The following is a 19,023-nucleotide window of genomic DNA, read 5'->3' as shown; positions in this document are numbered from 1 at the left end:
TGGGATATTCAGAATTTACATACTTTTCTCTATTACGGAAGCCCATAGCAGTAACGGGAGAAAACTGTCCCCCGTGTGGTTTACTTTTTTATCATTCCTGCAGGCGATCATTTTTCAAATATAAAGTATCAAAAACATTTGAGCAAAACAAGGGCTCTACTGATATTAAGTTACATTTCGTAAAAAAGAGATAAATTTAATCGGGGGTCGGAGTATTACGCGCAATGCGTTATTATAATATTAACCCTATTCAATCTCTCGCCTTCTTTATAAAGTAATTTCTGAAAAAAACATGAATAAAAAAGTTAGTGGATGAAATATTATAAGAAAAAAGTGAACATTTTATTTATATTTACCATATTAACGTTTACATTAATACAGGTGAGCACGAGACGGTTGGGTACAATTGTGAATACATGCGTTACGCGATGTTGCTTCAAACTGTAATGACATTTAATTAGATGCAGTACTATTCATTTGTTCATGATCAAGCCCTATGGCAAGTTAATGGGAAAAACCAGTGTTAAATATTACAAATTAAATAACATGAAAATTAAAAGTAAATATTGACATTTTTTGTTTTTGATGTAAAATTATGTTTTTACAAATCTTTTTACATCAAAAAACATGTCTCTCACCTTATTGATATTTGCTTTAGCGCATAGGATTCGCATACAAAAAATGTAATAACATAGACGAAAGTGTCTTCGCTGCTCTATTCAAAATTGACACCGTTATTGATATGATCACCACTGAGAACTTGGTTCAGAAAAAAGATTACGGACTATTTTAAAAAATAATTATTTTTGACCAATTGAAACCATTGGAATATTGAAATCTTTGTTCAAATTTTTTCCTTGACTTGAGTGAAACAGAATTCCAAGAAATGTTTAGGGTCATTTTTTGCATACAAAAATACACAAAAAATGCTTAATAGTTTTTTTCAACACTCACTACTAGTTTTTGAGACTGGCAAATTGAATAAAGAATTAAGTAAACAATCTGCTCCATTTAAGTTGAGGAAAAAATGTTAACAGCGATTTCAAGACCCCAATGGTTCCAATTGGTCAAAAATGGCCTCCAGATTCATGCGGGACAGAACTTTGTAATCAAGTCATTATATTATATTGTAATGAAGTTGCAGGGCACAGCTCGGCCGAGCGAAGTTGCGTTGCCCGAACGTCGATATGTGAGTGCGTGTGTGTATGATTTTCGCGCGTTACAGGCGAAGAGCGAAGAAGATGCAGTCACGTGGGCCCGGAGCGGCGTGGAAAGTGAGCAAGGCAGCAACAGCAGCGAGCTCAAGTGGGCAGATCGATTTGAGCCGTGCAAATTCCTCGCAAGCAAAATCTGCGGAGGAGGACGGAGTCCTCTGCTTGTTCGTATCGTGCGAATAGGGTCCAAGTTGAGAGTGGAAACAAGCCCCGAGGCTTGACCTATGCTGGGCGTATGATCGCCCGTGAAATTCAAGGTGTGACTGGGCTTGTGATAGCCCATGTGATTTAAGTGAAGTAAAGCTTGTGAAGTCCTATGTGGGCCCGAGAAGGGAACAAGTTGCCCGGAAAGAGGGCTGGAAGTTTCGCCCAAGAAAAACCTGGACTGAGATTAGGGCCCCAGCTACGAGAATCAGCATCAAGCGCCGAAGATTGAAGAACAATTATAATAAGTTTTATAAAGCAGTGTTGCAAATTTTATCAATTACTACATTAGTAACTGCTAGTTGAATTATTCAATTATCTGCTACTAATCACGTAACAGCCAACTGAATAATTAAGTTGTGAGGTTTTAAAATAGTAATTCATAATTGAAGTGTTCACTTACTAGTTTTTCAAGTAGTAACTAATTTTAAAACTTTTGTTCTTTGCATTTTCTTGTTTAATTGCCGCAAGGCCCATGAGATTAAACTAAGCACAGGGAGCTTCAGTATTGGGTACCAGGAGACCCAAAAAAAAATTGGAATTGGGCTGGTCTCCTTGTTAGTATAACTATGCACATGCTAAAATTTTAGAACACACAAACACTTTGTCTCGTATACCAATTCCGAAAAACAGAAAAAGCGAGAAGCATGTAATGTAAGAGTTATGATGTAATTTTCACGCATCATAATAATGTCAAAGAAAATTGATGATAATTTAGTTAAATAAAGCGATCGACTAATCAGATAACGAATAAAACAATTTGACATGATTTTTTTAAGGGAGGAAAATGTAGAGGGTTGTATGTCCCACAAACTCAGTAGTTTCTTGTGTCACAGTATTATACAAATATCGACATTAGATTTTTAATTGCTCCAAAGAAAAAATAAGAGATGCGTAGATATTAATGTCGGAGTTTCACTAGAATGCGCATGGAACTGTAGCGTCATATTATATTCACATGGCGTTCAATTGAAATGTTATAATATCCCTGAATTTCCCAGCCCTGTCATAGCAATCCTACTTTCTTGTCAAGTTTATTTTACCACAAAAATTATATTGTATTTCTTACTTTTATTACGAATTATAACTATACTTCATTTCAATTTTTTAGATACATGGCGATCGTGAATCCACTAAAACCTCGCATGGGCAAGCGGGCAACCTTATGCGTCGCGGTGGCCATTTGGGTGGTAAGTGTTGCCATGTCGTTGCCTAATATTTGGTTCTACCAGACAGAATCGCAAAATCTCACCGACGGAAATGTTCGTACCGTCTGCTTTGTCGTCCCGGACGAGGGGGCTGTAAACGCCGAGAATAAGGCTGAACGTTTGTGAGTATAAAATTATTCATTGCTTTATTTTTTTGTTTACTGAATATTGGATACTTAACTAGATACATTTTCAGGTACAACGTGTGTTTTATGATATTGACATATTTTCTACCGATTGGCGCTATGTGCTTCACTTACGCCCGTATCGGTCTAGAACTATGGGGTTCGCAGAGCATAGGTGAAGCTACTCAGAGACAAATAGAAAATATACGTAATAAGCGTAGGGTAAAAAACAATTTTCATTTTTTGTTTACAAAAAATCATTGTCTTAAAATTGTATTATTATTATTATTATTATTATTATTATTATTATTATTATTATTATTACCATTTTTAAGAGGAATAGGCAGTTTGACAAGGAAGATTATAGCCCAGTCACTAGCTGGAGTTTTCTCCGATAGGAGATCACCGTATAGGGATCTGCATTTATCGGCTGTGCCAGATTTCTACTGACTAAAACACACCCACCCTTTTGTGTCACCCCCCAGACTGAAATTCCGTTAGCATTATTACTATCACCTGGTGGGCCAGTCTGTTGTCATGACTGATCCATATCGTTAAAGACCGATCTAGAGCCACAAAATAGCCAGTCACATTAATTCTATTTCTATTCATCCGTTGCTCAGGCATCCATCGGCAATCTTACTTTGAAGAACGGTTTCGAAGAATAGCGTCAGAGTTGTATATGACATAATATAATCTTGGAGCAACCCACCAATGATGTTGTCTGGAGTGAGTGCTTCGTAGACAGCCTCTTGTTTCTGTCGTCGAGCTGTCCACTTATTAAAGTAAAAAAGCGTATGTTCAGCGTCGCCTCGTTCGAGTCCACAATACGTACACTCGGATGTCCACATTCTTCTCGTGTTAAAGAGATAGTATCTCACGTAGCCGGGTCGTGTAAGGAATTAGGGGACGTGAAAATTTGTGAATTCCCCGTTGGTCACAATGCGCTTCATCCCTCCATTTGACTTTTTTGACTGAGCTATGACACATTGAAGTTTACTCATTTTTTGCTCAGTTATGACAAAACTGATTAAACGCCAATGTATGTAAATGTGCACGGTTTCTTTATTTACTTGCTTATCATAATTAAAAATGTAAAAATTTAAAAAAAAAGCCATCTCGTTTTTGCTATTTCTTTTGCTATTTTAAAACATTCCGAATCCGCACATTTCTGTTATTCCCAAGCCTTCAAGACTTTTTTAAAGGTGATATATTGGTGTTTCGAGCTGATATTTAAAAAAAACCATATAATCCGAAATAGTTAAATTATTTTTTTTGATGATAAAATAAAATGATACTCTATCAATTTTATTCTATGGAATATCAAAATCTTCAAAAAAGTACCTTTTTCCACTTAAGCGGAGCGAAATTTAGAAAAATAATGTACAGCTTAATGGAATGCGACAAATATTAAGAAAATCAATATTTTATCAACATTAAACGCTATATTTAAGATCTTAGAGGAGAAGCAAACTTTTTTTCAAAATTCTGCTGCACTCAAGTAGAAGAGGGTACTTTTCTAAAAATTTAGTGACCAATCAGATTAATATTGATGACTTCAGAATCGCGTGACCAGTGAAACCTATCGCAATATTTAGTAATCTAAAAAAGGTTTGGGTAGGGGATTTTTTGGTCAATCAAGTGTAGTATCAATATATTTTACCATTGAGAAACAATTTTTTTTAAATTATTTCCATTCATATGGTCATTTTTTCTGTCCCATTAACTGTCCTAAAGGTTTTGATTACAAAGACTAATAAACTGTTGGTACGCGGGAGCTATTATTATGAAAATTAATATTATGTGGCTCAAAAAATGTAATACTTTTACATGAAGTTGGTTTTTAGAGGGCTCGATTCGATATAAATCTCAATAGTTTGTTTACTAATGGATACGATCGTTTTACTTACAAAAATCATAAAATAGTTGAAAAAAAATAAGCCACATAAAAGAATGAAACAATGAAAATTGTTGCATTCTCGATGCCTGACTAATTGCGCAGCTATACTACTGATTTTTTCTTTGAATGCACTTTTGGTTCCATGAGTATCCACGATGTAATAATTTTCTCTTATACATATCAAAACTTGATTCTTCTGAACTGATGCTAAATTCTAATAGTTGCATTAAACAACTTATAATTATTGCAACTGTATCCAAATAAAGTGGTATGGTACAGAAGTATCGAGTGTGTAATTAAAAATAAAGACTTTTATTTTAAGAATGATTACATTTTTTCTGCGTGCAAATCAATTATGCACGAGAACAAACTGCAACAACTCAACGTTTAACAACCTCTGTCTATAGGGAAGCCATTAGTCGAACGGACTTAATGATCTGTAAAGTTTGAAAGATGAACTCTCTACTTACAATGAAAGAGGATTATATCTTGAATCCTTGAATGAAAAATTTTGAAGGAAAAACTGTTACTCGTAAATACTAAGCCCTCGCGAATTTCTGTTGCTGATAGGTAGTGAAAATGATGATGATCGTCGTGGTGATATTCGCCGTTTGCTGGTTACCTTATCACATCTGGTTCATCGTCATATCGCTGATGCCACACGTGACGACTAATTCCTACGCGCAAGAAGTCTATTTGGCAATCTATTGGCTCGCAATGTCCAATTCCATGTACAATCCGATGATCTACTGCTGGATGAATTCCAAATTTCGTCGTGGTTTTTTGCAATTTTTCTCCTGGTGTCCCGGCGTCAAGATAACGCAAGAACCGGCCTTGGCTCGCTCCGAAGCTCTGACGTCTCGCTACAGCTGCGTCGGCAGTCCCGACAGCCGTTCGAGGTTTTCACGCAACGGTATGTACGACATGAGCAGCAAAATAGTCTCACCATTAAGGCCTGTATTGCTACTTGTTATTAACGCGTAGATTTATCGCGAAAACAGGTACAACGACGCGCTTCGCGCTACATCATCGTCAGCAACGACAGCTGCTGCAGCAGCAACCGACAGTCATCGAGACGACGACTACCTTGGCGCCTGCAATATCACGACGCGAGAGCTACATCGATGCACCGCAACAGCAGCTGGATATCGAATTAACCAAACTCAACGACAATCTACTTGGTAGAAATGGCTTGTGTTGAATCTCTACAACTACCCGAAATGTGCTGTTTTTTAATTTCATAACTAGCTCTCACGAAGGCGGATTAGTTTCCATCGATTCATTCACAAAGCTGTACTATGTGTGCATGTATCTATTGAGAAAGAAGATGAGTCAATTTATCTCAATAATAAATTTTACACAAAGTTATCATAAATCATGAAGGATAATAGATACTAAAATACCCCAGCGCTCTCAAACGTATATATAGCATCACAAAAGCCATATATCCATTATTGTTGAACTGTAAATGAATAGAGTACCCATACAGTAATAGGAATTGTATATTTACACTAAAGTGTCGCTTAATTTTTTTTTATCCCTCTACCCTACCTCACCACATCCCACTTCCCCCTAGATTACTGCAATAGCTTTTTCACCAATCCTATAATAGTACTTTACGATACAAGTGCCATGGTTCGGCGTAGTTTAGGGCCCGAGCGCAGCGAGGGTCCTAATAGCCGGACTGAAAAATGTTACTTATGCCACTAGTATCGTAAAGTACCATTTCATTACTTTTTTTTAAGTTAAAAAAAGTGCAGAGTCTTACTCGCCATTTATACAACTTATTTTTTCATTTTATTTTTTTACTCGAAAATAAAGTACTTTACGAAAAAAACGCCTGAATTGTGTCAGAATTTAATTGGCAACATTCTTAAAATTTTTAAAATATCAATGGGTCAATGATTCCAAAAAACTTAATAATAATAAGAAATAATAAGAATTATTTAATAATCATCCGACGATATTTTATGATATATTAAAGCAATTTGGGTAAGAAGGAGAGAAAAAATATTAATAAAAATGAAGTAAGGGACACTTCAATATTTATATTCATATAAATGTATATGATTAAATTGGAGATAAAAAAAACTAATTAAATGTACAATATTTTAATTTAAAACAAAAATACGTAATTTTATATTTCTTGATATGACATGATTGCAGAAAATAATTGTGTGTCATAAATTGCATAACTTGACGCTATCAAAGTTCTCATTTTTCCTTTATCCCCTTTTTTGCTTATCGCATTAATTACAATGTATTGGTATGAGTATGAATGTGAGCGTGTTTTTATTAAATTTTCAATAATTAAGAGTTATTGTTGTATGATTCAGACAAAAAAAATACTAATACAATAATAAATAATTTTGCAAAAAATCATAGTAATAGATGATACGCATTTGGTTAACATTTTGTCTGTTTATTTTTCTGTTAGAACATGGAATGAAAGCATATCAGTGTTATTATCATTAATGTATTGGATGATAGCCAACGGCAAAATAAAATAAGTCTTCGTCCATTTGCGGCATTCCTCAGTGGCAATGAACAAAGTACAATTGAACTTCGATACATATTTTACGTGTTAAAATCATTTTGATAGTTTTATATTACTTGGTGTATTTATAATATGAAATGTTTTTAAATTTTTCTTCAATATCCCATTCTTAGTTTGAAAATGGAAACAATGTAATTTTCATGATTCATCAAATAAAGAATGTTTGCGATTTTATAAATTTATTTGCTGGAAAAATAGGGTAAAACTATTAATAATCGGTAACCAACTGATTTTCAGACTCTACGAGCTATAGAATAATTTTCCCTCTTATTGTGCAAAGCGGCAAAATCTATTTTTGGGACAATGCGTATGAAGAGTAGTATATATACAGGCCTAAGACACGAAAAAAAGAAAATTCCATTATAATTAGCGGCCGAGGCAAAGTCGAGAACTTTTCTCTTTTTCGTGGCTTAGATCAGTAATGTATTATTTTATACCAGCGGCCCAAAAGTAAATATTAAATAAAACGTTTTTAGGCAATCTGTTTCAAAAATCACAAAAAAAGAATTCATTGTAAGTTATCATAAAAATTCATTTTCGAACGTTGGTATTAATTGAAACGTAACAATTAAAATTTTTCAGAGTACCGACAGTGTTCGTTTCGCTCATCGTACAATGAAAACTTAACAGTATAAAATTTGCTTTGAAATAGTAATACTTGCGCAGTTTACATTTTTCAAAAGTGTTTTAAGCGCAGATGACACTTTTTGTAAAGTCGTCACAGCCGAAAAAGTATAAAGGATGCAAATTACACTTTTTGAAAATGTGAAATTTGCGCTAAAGTGTATTCAGAGCAGGTTACAATTTTTGAAGCATGTATTTTTTTAGAGTTTTCTTATTAATTTCATTAATATGGAATGAATGCGGATTAACAAAAAAATGGTCTAAGAATTATTTTATACTTTTTACGAGAGTGATTCCTAATGTTTTTTCCCAATTGTGCTATAATCCATCGTTCTGCTATAAAAACCATTTCTTCATCTTTTGGTAAATGTTCCATTTTTTTACTACATTTTTGGATTTTGTCACGGTATTTTGTATAAAAAAACGTGTAATTTTTTATACGTTTGAAAATGGTAATTTGATTTGTAATTGCATAGAAAACACTTGAATGCAAATTACATTCTGAAAATTGCTATGTGCACAAAATACACTGTAATAAAAATTATTCCCTTCGAAAAGAAGTACTCCGTATACTTTTTCTAGTGCAACACATTTCAATGAGTGTAATTTTAAGCGCAGACTACACTTTTTCGAAAATTATCACAGCAGAAAAAGTGAAAGAGGAGCAAATTATATTATTTTTGAAAAATCATTACAGCCGAAAAAGTGTAATTTGCACCCTTCACACTTTTTCGGCTGTGAAGACTTTACAAAAAGTGTAATCTGCGCTTAAAACACTTTTGAAAAGTGTAAACTGCGCAAGTATTACTATTTCAAAGCTAATTTTATACTGTTGGGTTTTCAGTGTACCTAATTCAGAATTCAAGATCAACACATAAATAAATTACGGTACAAAGCAGTGTCTGAAAACGAGATTTTTCGATTTTTTTATCGAAAGTTGATCATTTTTTCTATTGAATAATACATTTTTAATGTAGACAATGTAGATAAGCAAGGTTTACAAATGCAATAAAGTAATGAATTTTCTTAAGTGCCCGAAAACTAGTTCTTATCCTTAGTTATGAAAATAGGTTAGCATTCGAATTTGTACTCTTTATGGTGATACATTCTTTTTGTGAGTTGTTGCTTACTTACTTAAAAACATGATACTTTAGATATAAAATATATGTCAAACTCTCAAACCGTAATCCATGAATTAGCAAAAGTATAGATACCGTTTGGATTCTAATTGAAATTGTTCAATTTGCTCACAAGTATTAGAATATAGATTTTATTTATTCGGAATTTCGAGAGTCTCCAGCGAGAAAATTTCTTTTCTTGTGTATCTTATCAAGATTATCGAACGGATAACCCGATTCTTTTAATAAGAAATCTCGTTGATTTTATGTCAGAGTCGAAAACATCTCAATATGCTATTTTCGAACCATGTGTGATTTTGTATGGTTTTTATAGGAAAATTTTGCTATTTAATGTACTCGCTGGCTTTTCTCATTGTTAGTTCTCAAAATTTCGAATAGTTAAAATCTATATTATAAAACTAGCATTGTTCCTTAAAAAGTTAACCATTGGTTTTGGGGTATCCTCTTTCAGAATTTGGTGTTAGTTTTGTGATTAATAAACATCATCGTTTATTTCGTAATTAGAAAAAAAACGTGCTTTTCGAATTGAATTTTTTTAAGGTTGATTCTCTGCTTTTTCGGCCTTCGGAAAGCCCAAATAATACCAGAATTCACGCATTTCATGCAATTTTCATTCTATAACATTTTCTTGTAAAGTTGATGATTGTGAAGTAAAAAATTAATTAATTTACAGTCCAGTCTAAGTTCAACAAATTTTGAAACTTGGTGGTAAGATACAAATTGTGACGGTTTCCTTGGAGGTTTACAGTGAAAGTGCTCGATTTATGGTAATATTTGGGTCCTTCGAAGAACGAAAAAGGTAGAAATCGACTTTGAAAACAATTTTCATCATTCATATTTTCACTTTTTTTGTATTCATTGCTAAATATACAGTGATAATCTTCTTTATTTATCACAAAACCAACACCAGATACGGAAAGAACACTCCTCAAAAACTCCCTGGTAAGAATTTTCAAAGAAAAATACGAGTTTTATGGTTTTCGTACGATGAAAAATTCCTGCACACAAATTTCACTTTTGCGCGTTTATGGGTTTAAAAACTGAAGGCATGATGCTGAATTTTCTTACATAGCATTTTAATTTTTTATTGAGTGATATAATAAGTAAAATAATTTTGTATGTTTAAGTAGCGCGTACAAATTTACTGAGCTCATTACATAATTATGTTGTCATTGCATCAAAAAATTTATAGATAAATAGACTATCAATGATGACTATTAATCGTATTAAGAGACTATTACCGGATTGAATTTTCAAAAAATCTATAATTCTTTTTATTACGTTTTCGAAATGTTTATACTTTCTGGTAATGAATGATGTGTTTTTGTATGGTGGACAGTTTATCTCCTAATCTACTCGGCTGATCTTTACCAAATTTTATCACTTGCAATATACCATAGTATTGCAAAAAAATTGTATTGAATTAAGTGATGCGAAAGTCCCTAAAAAATTGATATTGAAACAAAACTGTCAGACTCCCGCAATTTGTTTTCTTAATCAAATTTTTTTTCTGAATACCATGTCTCATATGTTAAAAAAGAGGCGTGCACAGATTGGTAAAGATCGATTGGGTATATTCGAAGATCGTCCGCCATTGAAAAATCACTTTTTGCCAAGACAGTGTACTCCGAGAAAAAAGACTAAAAAAAAAATACAAAATAAATTTATTGAATACTTATTTCTACTCTTAACATTGGGTAAGAAATTGCATATAAATATTTAGAATAAAAAATAGGTAAAATAGCTTTTTTCTTTTTCTTTTAACCGGTAATAGTTCCTTAAAGAAAAATTTATAATGAATGATGTGAATAAATAAGATTTAAAAATATTATATAATTGATCTTTTGCAATTCCTAATGAAAATATTAACTATTATGTATTGAAATGTACCGTGCCGCTCTTCGTGTTATATATTATATATATATTATGAAAAGTTAAAATGTACTGGTGTACATCACGTGACATTAATCATATCACGTTGTTCTTAGAATGATGAAAGATAAACATGTATTGGATCATGAATGCGTTTGTACAAAATAAAATCATGATATTTAATTAATGGACCAATACATTTTCTATTTATATATTATCAGTATGATTGATCTATAATGTTAAAAAATTAAGCGGTACGTAAACTTGAGTAGGAAGTGGTTTTAATTGTTGTATGTGTGCAATGTACAAAATATAAACAATATAGTTACTATTGCAAAATTTGCGTGACATTATTTTAGATCTTACCTTTACATTACCCCTACGAAAAAGTTTTGTGGGAAAGTTCTGCAGAAATTTTCCAAAGAAAATCCTGTAGAAAAGGTATGATTTTCTACGGGTGAACTCAGACCGCATGATTTTGAAGGATTTCTCGTAGTTATGAATCGAGTTTTTCCTGAAGAAATTATGATGATTCTGGACAGAGATAAATTTTTCTGAATTCAGCTGTAAGAGAATTCCCGCAGAAAATCTACGAGAATATCGCTCTTATCTGCCGAAATTCTTACGGTAAATTTACTTTCTTTTTGAAAAATTCAGAAATCTACGAAGAAATCCACGAATTTCTGCAGGATTTCTGAGAAGAAGTTTCTATTGTTTCTGCTGAATCCTCATAATAATTTTCGTGTTTTTCTCAAGGTTCACCGATCGAAATTAAGGGGGAGATAGGTTTATCAGGCAAAATTAAGGGTTTTTTGCGGTTTTTTTTTAGGTAGAAGCAGTCATTCAACATGATCGAAACTTATAAGTCATCTTAAACATATTTTGAAGTATTTCTGTGAAGCTTACTCGAAGGACTTTCGCAGGAGATTCACGAGTTTCTGAAGGATTACCCGTATGAATTCAGCGCTTAACTGAAGGATTCCTATCAGTATGTCTCAGCAGGATTCATGTAGGAATTTTGTGATTTTCTCAAAGTTTAGCCATAAGAATTTCACGTTTACCTCAAGGATCCCTGTAGGAATTTCGTGCTTTTCTCAAAGAGCTTCATTCTCAATAACGAAAAATTTCTCGTAGGAATCCTCCAGAAATACATGGATTTCTGCAGGCATCCTTGAGAAAGAAATTAAATTTCCTGTAGGATAAGAGCGATATTCTCATAGATTTTGTACAGGAATCCCGTTGGAGCTGTATTCAGACGAATTTATGCCTGGCCGGAATCATCATAATTTCTTCGGAGAAAACTCTATTCATAACGATCATTATTATTTCCGCAAGAAATTCTTCAGAATCATGCGGTCTGAATTGACCCTAGAAAATCCCGCAGAATTACCCCTAAGATTTTCTGTAGGATTTTCTTTGGATAATTTCTGCAGAATTTTTCCGCACAACTTTTTAGTAAAAGTGAAATTGTGGTAACAAATAGTTTAATCCAGAACAATTTGTTTTTTAAAATATTTAATCAATTCTTTGATGTATTATCGAAACAGGGAAATAATTGTCAGTAATATTTAAAAGGAACGTGAAAAATCTTTACTTTTATTTTCGAACAACAGGATTACTGTATATTTAAATAAAATAATTAATATCTGTAAGTTAACAGATCATCATAATCCTTTAATTTGTTTGTTATAATCTATAATTTTTAAGTTTTTTACATATGCTCTTTTACTACATGAAAAAAACATCCAGAAGACTCATCTCATCTCCACAAATATAATTCAAGTTGTCAATCTTCCGGAATTCGTGTAATAATGCCAATGAATTTTGCGTCAAAGGCTCAGCTTCTTCTATTTTTGATAAAGCCATATCTATTTGGGCAGCAAAAGTCGCGCCAAAACTTTCATATTTTAACAATTCTGAGTTAGCTTTTTCTATTAAACGTCCAAAATATCGAGCGACATTCACTTGGCCAGCTAGAACTCGTTTATTTGACAATTTAAGACACGTTTCTCCTCTGTGCCAAATTAAAGTTATAACCATTTTTGGCAGTGTATTATTTGAAGTCAAATCTAACAAAAATCGGTTTATATTGTTGATATCTTTACGACAAGACTGCACAACAGAAGAATGTTCATGAGTAGTAACACTAATATTATAAACTTTATTTAATAGAACCAACAGAGGCTTGATACAACAGGGTGGATGATCAGCATCGCAGAAAAGGGCCATTTCTTCCGTTTCAAATACTTCACGCAAAAAAATGATGGGTGAACAGCTGTTGTTTATCATTACTTTTTCATTCACTTTTATCGCAGTCCTGCATCTGTTAAAATAAATACAAAAACACTAAGGATGATGATCTGTACGTTATTTGGTATGAGTGTTTTCATGGTTGATATACAAAATCATGCAATCTAGTTATAAAAGTGCTAAAAATGCATAGATTTATACAGAATAATGTCAACTTTATTGTGTTCAAAACAATTGATATAATCTATTGTACAAATACTTGTGAAAATGTAATATAAAGTGTTAGTTACTTATCAAGACGACACAGAGGATTTTCTTGAACCATTTGTAGATCGACCTTTGGTCCAACTAAATCACGAATATTATTGAGACCATATTTGATCATAGTAGGTCTGTAGAAAAATATATTTTATAATAATAAATATGGTATTTTCAACTGAAATTATGAAAACATTTTACCTCTCAAGCGATAATCCCCAAGCAATAACATTGACATTTTCTGGCAAACCCATTGGCAATAACATTTCTGGTCGGAAAACGCCACTATTACCAATTTCTATCCATTTATTCAAGCCTTCATGGAAGCAAAATATTTCCATACTAGGCTCTGTGTATGGGTTGTAAGCTGGTTTGAATTCAAGTTTTTCAATTCCAAGTTTTTTGAAGAACTCATAAAGAACACCAATTAAATCTCCTAGTGTCAGATCATAGTCAGCTATAACACCTTCAACTTGATGAAATTCAGCCAAATGTGTAGCATCTAATGTTTCATTTCTGAATACTCTGTCAATACTAAAATATCTCACTGGTTTGAATTCACTCTGAAAATCGATTGCTTATATGATATGCATACTGATTAAGAAACTAATAAGCATAAAATCTTGATCTTACCTTTTGCATAAGTTGATACAACATTCGAGCACTTACGGCTGTTGTATGTGTCCTAAGCAAATTTTTTTGGGCCTCTTCTATTTTCCAATCATATTTGTAACCTTGAGAACCATATCCTCCTTTACTGTGTACAGTTTCTACTCTCTTCAAATAATCTTCTGGAAATTTACTGCTAATTGCTGGCTCTACACATCAGAAATAATTTATTATTAGTACTAGAATACAAAGACTCTGTAACCACGTTTTTGAATTATTTACATACCAGAAATAAAAAATGTGTCATGAGCATCTCTAGCTGGATGTTGTTGAGGCTGGAATAATGCATCAAAATTCCAGAATGAATTTTCTACATAATTATTAGTAGGCATTTCTTCAAAACCCATTTCTAGAAAAATTTTTCTGAACTCAGTGCGAACTTTAAGTAATGGGTGAAGATGTCCAACATCAAGAGCTGCTCCAAGAGCATTTAAGTTGATAGGTTTAAATTTTTTTGTTTTCCATGCATCATTCATCAATAAATCAGCAGTTAAATCAGCTTCTGGTTTTTCTATTTTTGTTGAAAAGTTTGGACCCTTTTGAAGTACCATAATTTTGATAATACTAAAATTATTAATACAAGTGTTGAATATCTGTATTTTGAAAAATTTTGAATAATTAACTTACTTTTCCTTAATAAGTTTCCTTTTTTTATACTCTTTTTTAGAATCATCTGACAACATTTGAAGTTCTTTCATATGTTTTTGAACATTATCAGTAATCGAAGGTGCTTTTCTCTTGATTAAAGTCTCTTTTCCAGTCTTTATTAACTCTACCATTGAAGCAGCAAGAGCTTTTGAAAGACCAACTTTAGCAAAGGGTACTTTTGATAATATGTCAGCTTGACTAACAGCAGAGAAATCAGCCGGTAGAGCATTATAAACAGCAGCCTCATGACTACCTTTTTCCAATACATGTTGCCCTTCATCTGTTAGTACCCACTCTTTGCGACTTTTGCTCTCAACTTTTAACAACTGTAAAAAAAATTCAAAAGCAATCGGTTTATCTAAATTTTTTATAGAGAAAAAAATTCAGTCAAAAATTTTCAATTATGAACTCCAAAAACAAAAAAAAACAATAAATATTAATCATAGTTGTTATAAAATGTAATTTATTACTAACGTCTTCAAAAGCCTGTAAACTCTTGATAGCACCAACTATTTTTTGATGATCCACTGCAAAACGATGAGCGAGATCGAGAGAATCTGCCTCCCCATATTCGGACAGATAGCCCAGAATATTTTCCATTAATTCTGTTGTCATCCTAAATCAATTTTCGTATTTGTATACACTTAAATACTCTGTAAAAATAAATCGGAACGACTAAATTTTGACGTGTATAGTATAGCCACGCAAAAAAGAGCCACGTGTTTTAATTGGCGCTGTGACTAGGTATTATAATTGGTTAGTGAAACTGTATTAGGCATTACCCGACGTGAGCCGGATATCTTTAGATAATTTAACGTAAAAAAAAGGATTTTGTCATCATAAAAATAATTTCAATAAATGCAGCATGTCAATAACCATCATAACATTTGTAAAATAACAATTTTTGTTTTTTATTTTGTAAGCAGAGCTGTGTAAAAACGTAGGTTGCGCAGGATTTAAGACAGTCAGCTTAAAAATTGTTAATGGTATACTGTGACAGTCACTTAAAATCTTTACCTATCTTTTTACACAACTTTGTTTGTGAGTAGTAAGTAGTGACCTGTGACTAGTATAAGTAGTAGAAACAGTCAACAGTCAACACTCAACACTCGGTAGTAATACTAGTAATAGTCTCTAAAGCGCTTGCGCGTTCTCTTGATTCGTGGAGGGAGACGAGGGAGGTCAGGGAGGAAACATTCAAACAACTTAAAACTTTGTACGCGACAATATTCGCTCTTCTGCTACTCTCTGTTCTTACATAATAAATCAATCTTTGCGATACGATTATCGAGGAACATAAAGATCTTTATGTATCATTTTACAGCGCAGCGCATTAGTAATCATGAAAGATAGCGATACACGACAAATCACATATCGTGTGTCGCTCTGCTCGCGTCACGTTCGAGGCCCAGTTCAAAATTAACTCAGTCTTGATAGTCGTTCGTATCTGGCAGAGACGCACTCTTGTCAGTTGTCCTTGCGTGTCTTTGATCTTTGCAAGCATATTCATTATTTGAGTGCATAGCGAAAACTAGCTGTGTAAACTTTTTTTAAATTGTCATCTATAGATTACTTTTTGCAAAAAAATACATCATGACTTCGCTGTCAATCACGAGCATTGATACGGTTATTTTTGATGGACAAAAGCCCGGCACGTCAGGCTTAAGAAAAGCTGTTAAAGTATTCCAACAACAACACTATACGGAAAATTTTGTGCAAGCCATACTCGATGCTCAAGGAGAAAAATTGCTGGGATCGACCCTCGTGATCGGTGGCGATGGTCGTTATTACGGTAGAGAAGCTGTACAAAAAATCATTAAAATCGCTGCTGCAAATGGGGTATGAGATCATGTTTTTAATACAAAATAAATTTCAAAATAATATTTTTAATTTTTATAGAAATTTTGATAGTTTTTTACATACGCGTAATTTAACAATAAGTTTTTTTAATCAGTAAATGATATTTTGGCTATTTTTGAGATGAACTTAAAATTATCCATTGCGAAATTTTAAAGACATTGAGATAAATCCCAGTCTTTTATGAAAAGTGAATGATATAAAATACTTCTAAAATTATAAATTTTGAGATAAAAGCTTATCTATAAATTATCTGTTAAAGCAGGAAGTAACTGATGATAACTAATTTGTAAATGATTGTACTCAAATATTACTTTTATAGGTATCTAAATTGCTTGTTGGCCAAAATGGAATACTTTCTACTCCTGCAGTATCAACTATAATCCGCAAAAATAAAACACTTGGAGGTATTGTTTTGACTGCATCGCATAATCCAGGTGGACCAAACGGTGATTTTGGAATAAAGTTCAATTGTGAAAATGGAGGACCAGCTCCAGATGCTGTTACTAACAAAATTTATGAACTAACAAAAACTATAAAAAAATACAAAATCGTGAATGATCTTCATGTTGATATTGATAAAATTCAAAGTTTTTCTGTACAAGTTGATGGAAAACCATTTACTGTAGATATAATAGATTCTGTCAATGACTATACTGCACTGATGAAAGAAATATTTGATTTTGACAGTATAAAAAAATTACTCCAAGGTAGTGATGGGAATTCCTCATTTAATGTTTTAATTGATGCTATGAATGGAGGTAAGCTTGTAAACAATTTCAAAATATCCTTAAGATTTGGAAATAGAGAGTTCAAATAATTATTTTACTGTCTACAGTCACTGGTCCCTATGTAAAACGAATCTTTGGCAAAGAATTAGGAGTCAGTGAATCTAACATGGTGAATTGCGTACCAAAAGAAGATTTTGGTGGCTTACATCCTGATCCAAATCTAACGTATGCTGCAAATCTAGTTAATGCTGTTAAAAGTGGTCCATACGATTTTGGTGCTGCTTTTGATGGAGATGGGGATCGTAACATGGTACTGTAAAAATAATGAATTAAATTATGATTTACACTACATGCATTCTTATATTATGAAATTAGATTATAGGGAAAAAAGCATTTTTTGTTAATCCATCAGACTCTCTAGCTATTTTGGCTAATAATTTGAATGTGATTCCATACTTTAGAAAAACTGGAATCAAGGGCTATGCAAGATCTATGCCTACAGGAGCAGCAGTTGATAGAGTAGCTACAAAAACAAATATTCAATGTTATGAAGTACCTACTGGCTGGAAATATTTTGGTATAACGATTTGAATTTCTTGTTTATTTTCTTTGTTTGTTCATTAATTTTATTGATTCATTTTAATTTTTCAGGTAATTTAATGGATGCTGGTAAATTATCACTTTGTGGTGAAGAAAGTTTTGGTACTGGTTCTGATCATATCAGAGAAAAAGATGGAATTTGGGCTGCACTAGCTTGGTTAAATGTTATTGCTAGTGTTAAAAAACCTGTTGAACAGATTTTACTTGATCATTGGGGTATTTATGGCAGAAACTTTTTTACAAGGTTCTTAAAAATTTCTGCTAATAATAAGACTATTAATTTTATCATCGTTTGTAATATTAATTATTTTTTAATTCAACTTTAAATATTTAGATACGATTATGAGAACTGTGATTCTGATAAATCAAATAAAATGATGGATTATGTAGAAAATTTGATTAATAAAAACGATTTCGTTGGCACCAAGTTGAAGTCTGGAAATAAGACTTACATTGTCAAAGAAGCAGACAACTACTCATACAAAGATCCTATAGATGGAAGTGTGGCTTCGAAACAAGTATGTTAAATAATTTCAAACTATATTTGAATTATAATTCAACTATTTTATTGATATTATTATTTATAGGGTTTAAGAATATTATTCGAAGATGGATCTAGAATAATATTCCGTCTATCTGGTACTGGAAGTTCAGGCGCAACTATAAGATTATATATTGAAAGTTATGAATCAGATCCATCTACGTTTGTACAGGACCCACAAGTGATATTAAAACCACTGGTTGATATCTCTCTCAATTTGAGCAAATTAGGTGAATATACAGGTCGTGATAAACCAACTGTAATCACATAAAATGCTATACCGGCAACAAATGAAAACTGTTTTTAAATGAATATTTTGTTTTCTATGTAATCAATTATACTATGTATTTTATGTAGTTAATGTAAAAAGCTGCATAATCATATTATGTTTTTGAGTTTTATGTAAAATATTTTATTAGTTGAGTAAAAAACTTTAAAAATATAACCGTAGTTATTTTAATATCAGCTCCTTTACAAAGCAATATTAACAATTTCATTCCATTGATTTCATTAGGTCAAATTTTTATAAAATTTATACACAACCGAAAAATAGCGCTTGAACACTGTTGCCAACTGAGAATTTTCTAATTAAAGGCGGGCTATAAAATTTAATGCTAATCATGATT

The 19,023-nt window shown here is 32.4% G+C and overlaps 3 protein-coding genes across 9 annotated transcripts in view; 2 read left to right on the top strand and 1 right to left on the bottom strand.

Annotated features, from left to right (window-relative positions):
- The window catches only part of LOC106658739 (tachykinin-like peptides receptor 99D), a 31,669-nt gene extending 25,358 nt beyond the window's left edge, over window positions 1–6,311 (top strand). For 2 of the 3 annotated variants that reach the window (XM_014380830.2, XM_023460495.1), the window contains 4 exons: window positions 2,530–2,748; window positions 2,823–2,973; window positions 5,222–5,564; window positions 5,653–6,311. In XM_014380830.2, coding sequence (XP_014236316.1) covers window positions 2,530–2,748; window positions 2,823–2,973; window positions 5,222–5,564; window positions 5,653–5,852 — 913 coding nt within the window. In that variant the 3' untranslated portion in view covers window positions 5,853–6,311. Of the gene's footprint in view, window positions 1–2,529; window positions 2,749–2,822; window positions 2,974–5,221; window positions 5,565–5,635 lie in introns of all 3 variants that reach the window. The other variant, XM_014380832.2, reaches the window with a different exon arrangement.
- Window positions 6,312–12,443: 6,132 nt separating this feature from the next.
- LOC106658745 (phenylalanine--tRNA ligase alpha subunit) lies at window positions 12,444–15,780 on the bottom strand. Of its 5 annotated transcripts, none has more exons than XM_014380845.2 (8): window positions 15,729–15,780; window positions 15,143–15,321; window positions 14,648–14,994; window positions 14,247–14,584; window positions 13,985–14,169; window positions 13,553–13,914; window positions 13,384–13,485; window positions 12,444–13,166 (listed from the first exon to the last, which is right to left on the bottom strand). In XM_014380845.2, exons 2-8 carry the CDS (start codon window positions 15,281–15,283, stop codon window positions 12,572–12,574), a joined length of 2,070 nt encoding a protein of 689 aa, XP_014236331.1. In that variant the 5' UTR covers window positions 15,284–15,321; window positions 15,729–15,780; the 3' UTR covers window positions 12,444–12,571. The 5 variants fall into 5 exon arrangements, with proteins under 5 accessions (XP_014236331.1, XP_023316242.1, XP_023316243.1 ...); XM_023460474.1 differs by lacking the exon at window positions 15,729–15,780 and adding an exon at window positions 15,545–15,564; XM_023460475.1 differs by lacking the exon at window positions 15,729–15,780 and adding an exon at window positions 15,451–15,471.
- Window positions 15,781–15,851: 71 nt separating this feature from the next.
- On the top strand, window positions 15,852–18,839 carry LOC106658747 (phosphoglucomutase). The gene is made up of 7 exons (XM_014380847.2): window positions 15,852–16,507; window positions 16,848–17,286; window positions 17,364–17,566; window positions 17,632–17,833; window positions 17,908–18,100; window positions 18,191–18,374; window positions 18,444–18,839. Exons 1-7 carry the CDS (start codon window positions 16,262–16,264, stop codon window positions 18,666–18,668), a joined length of 1,692 nt encoding a protein of 563 aa, XP_014236333.1. The 5' UTR covers window positions 15,852–16,261; the 3' UTR covers window positions 18,669–18,839.
- Window positions 18,840–19,023: the final 184 nt, after the last annotated feature.

Source organism: Trichogramma pretiosum, unplaced genomic scaffold (genome assembly GCF_000599845.2).
Source record: "Trichogramma pretiosum strain Unisexual culture from Peru unplaced genomic scaffold, Tpre_2.0 scaffold5, whole genome shotgun sequence".
Lineage (NCBI taxonomy): Eukaryota > Metazoa > Arthropoda > Insecta > Hymenoptera > Trichogrammatidae > Trichogramma > Trichogramma pretiosum.
This window is presented reverse-complemented; position numbering and strand designations above follow the sequence as displayed.

Bases quoted from the DNA above. Each gene is read 5' to 3' on its own strand.
- LOC106658745 (XM_014380845.2), bottom strand. From the start codon at position 15,283: ATGACAACAGAATTAATGGAAAATATTCTGGGCTATCTGTCCGAATAT. The intron at 14,995-15,142 runs GTTAGTAATAAA...TTTTTTTTACAG, and splicing joins GTTTACAGGCTTTTGAAGAC to TTGTTAAAAGTTGAGAGCAA. The intron at 14,585-14,647 runs GTAAGTTAATTA...TAATAATTTTAG, and splicing joins AGGAAACTTATTAAGGAAAA to TATTATCAAAATTATGGTAC.
- LOC106658747 (XM_014380847.2), top strand. From the start codon at position 16,262: ATGACTTCGCTGTCAATCACGAGCATTGATACGGTTATTTTTGATGGA. The intron at 16,508-16,847 runs GTATGAGATCAT...TTACTTTTATAG, and splicing joins AAATCGCTGCTGCAAATGGG to GTATCTAAATTGCTTGTTGG. The intron at 18,101-18,190 runs GTTCTTAAAAAT...TTAAATATTTAG, and splicing joins GGCAGAAACTTTTTTACAAG to ATACGATTATGAGAACTGTG.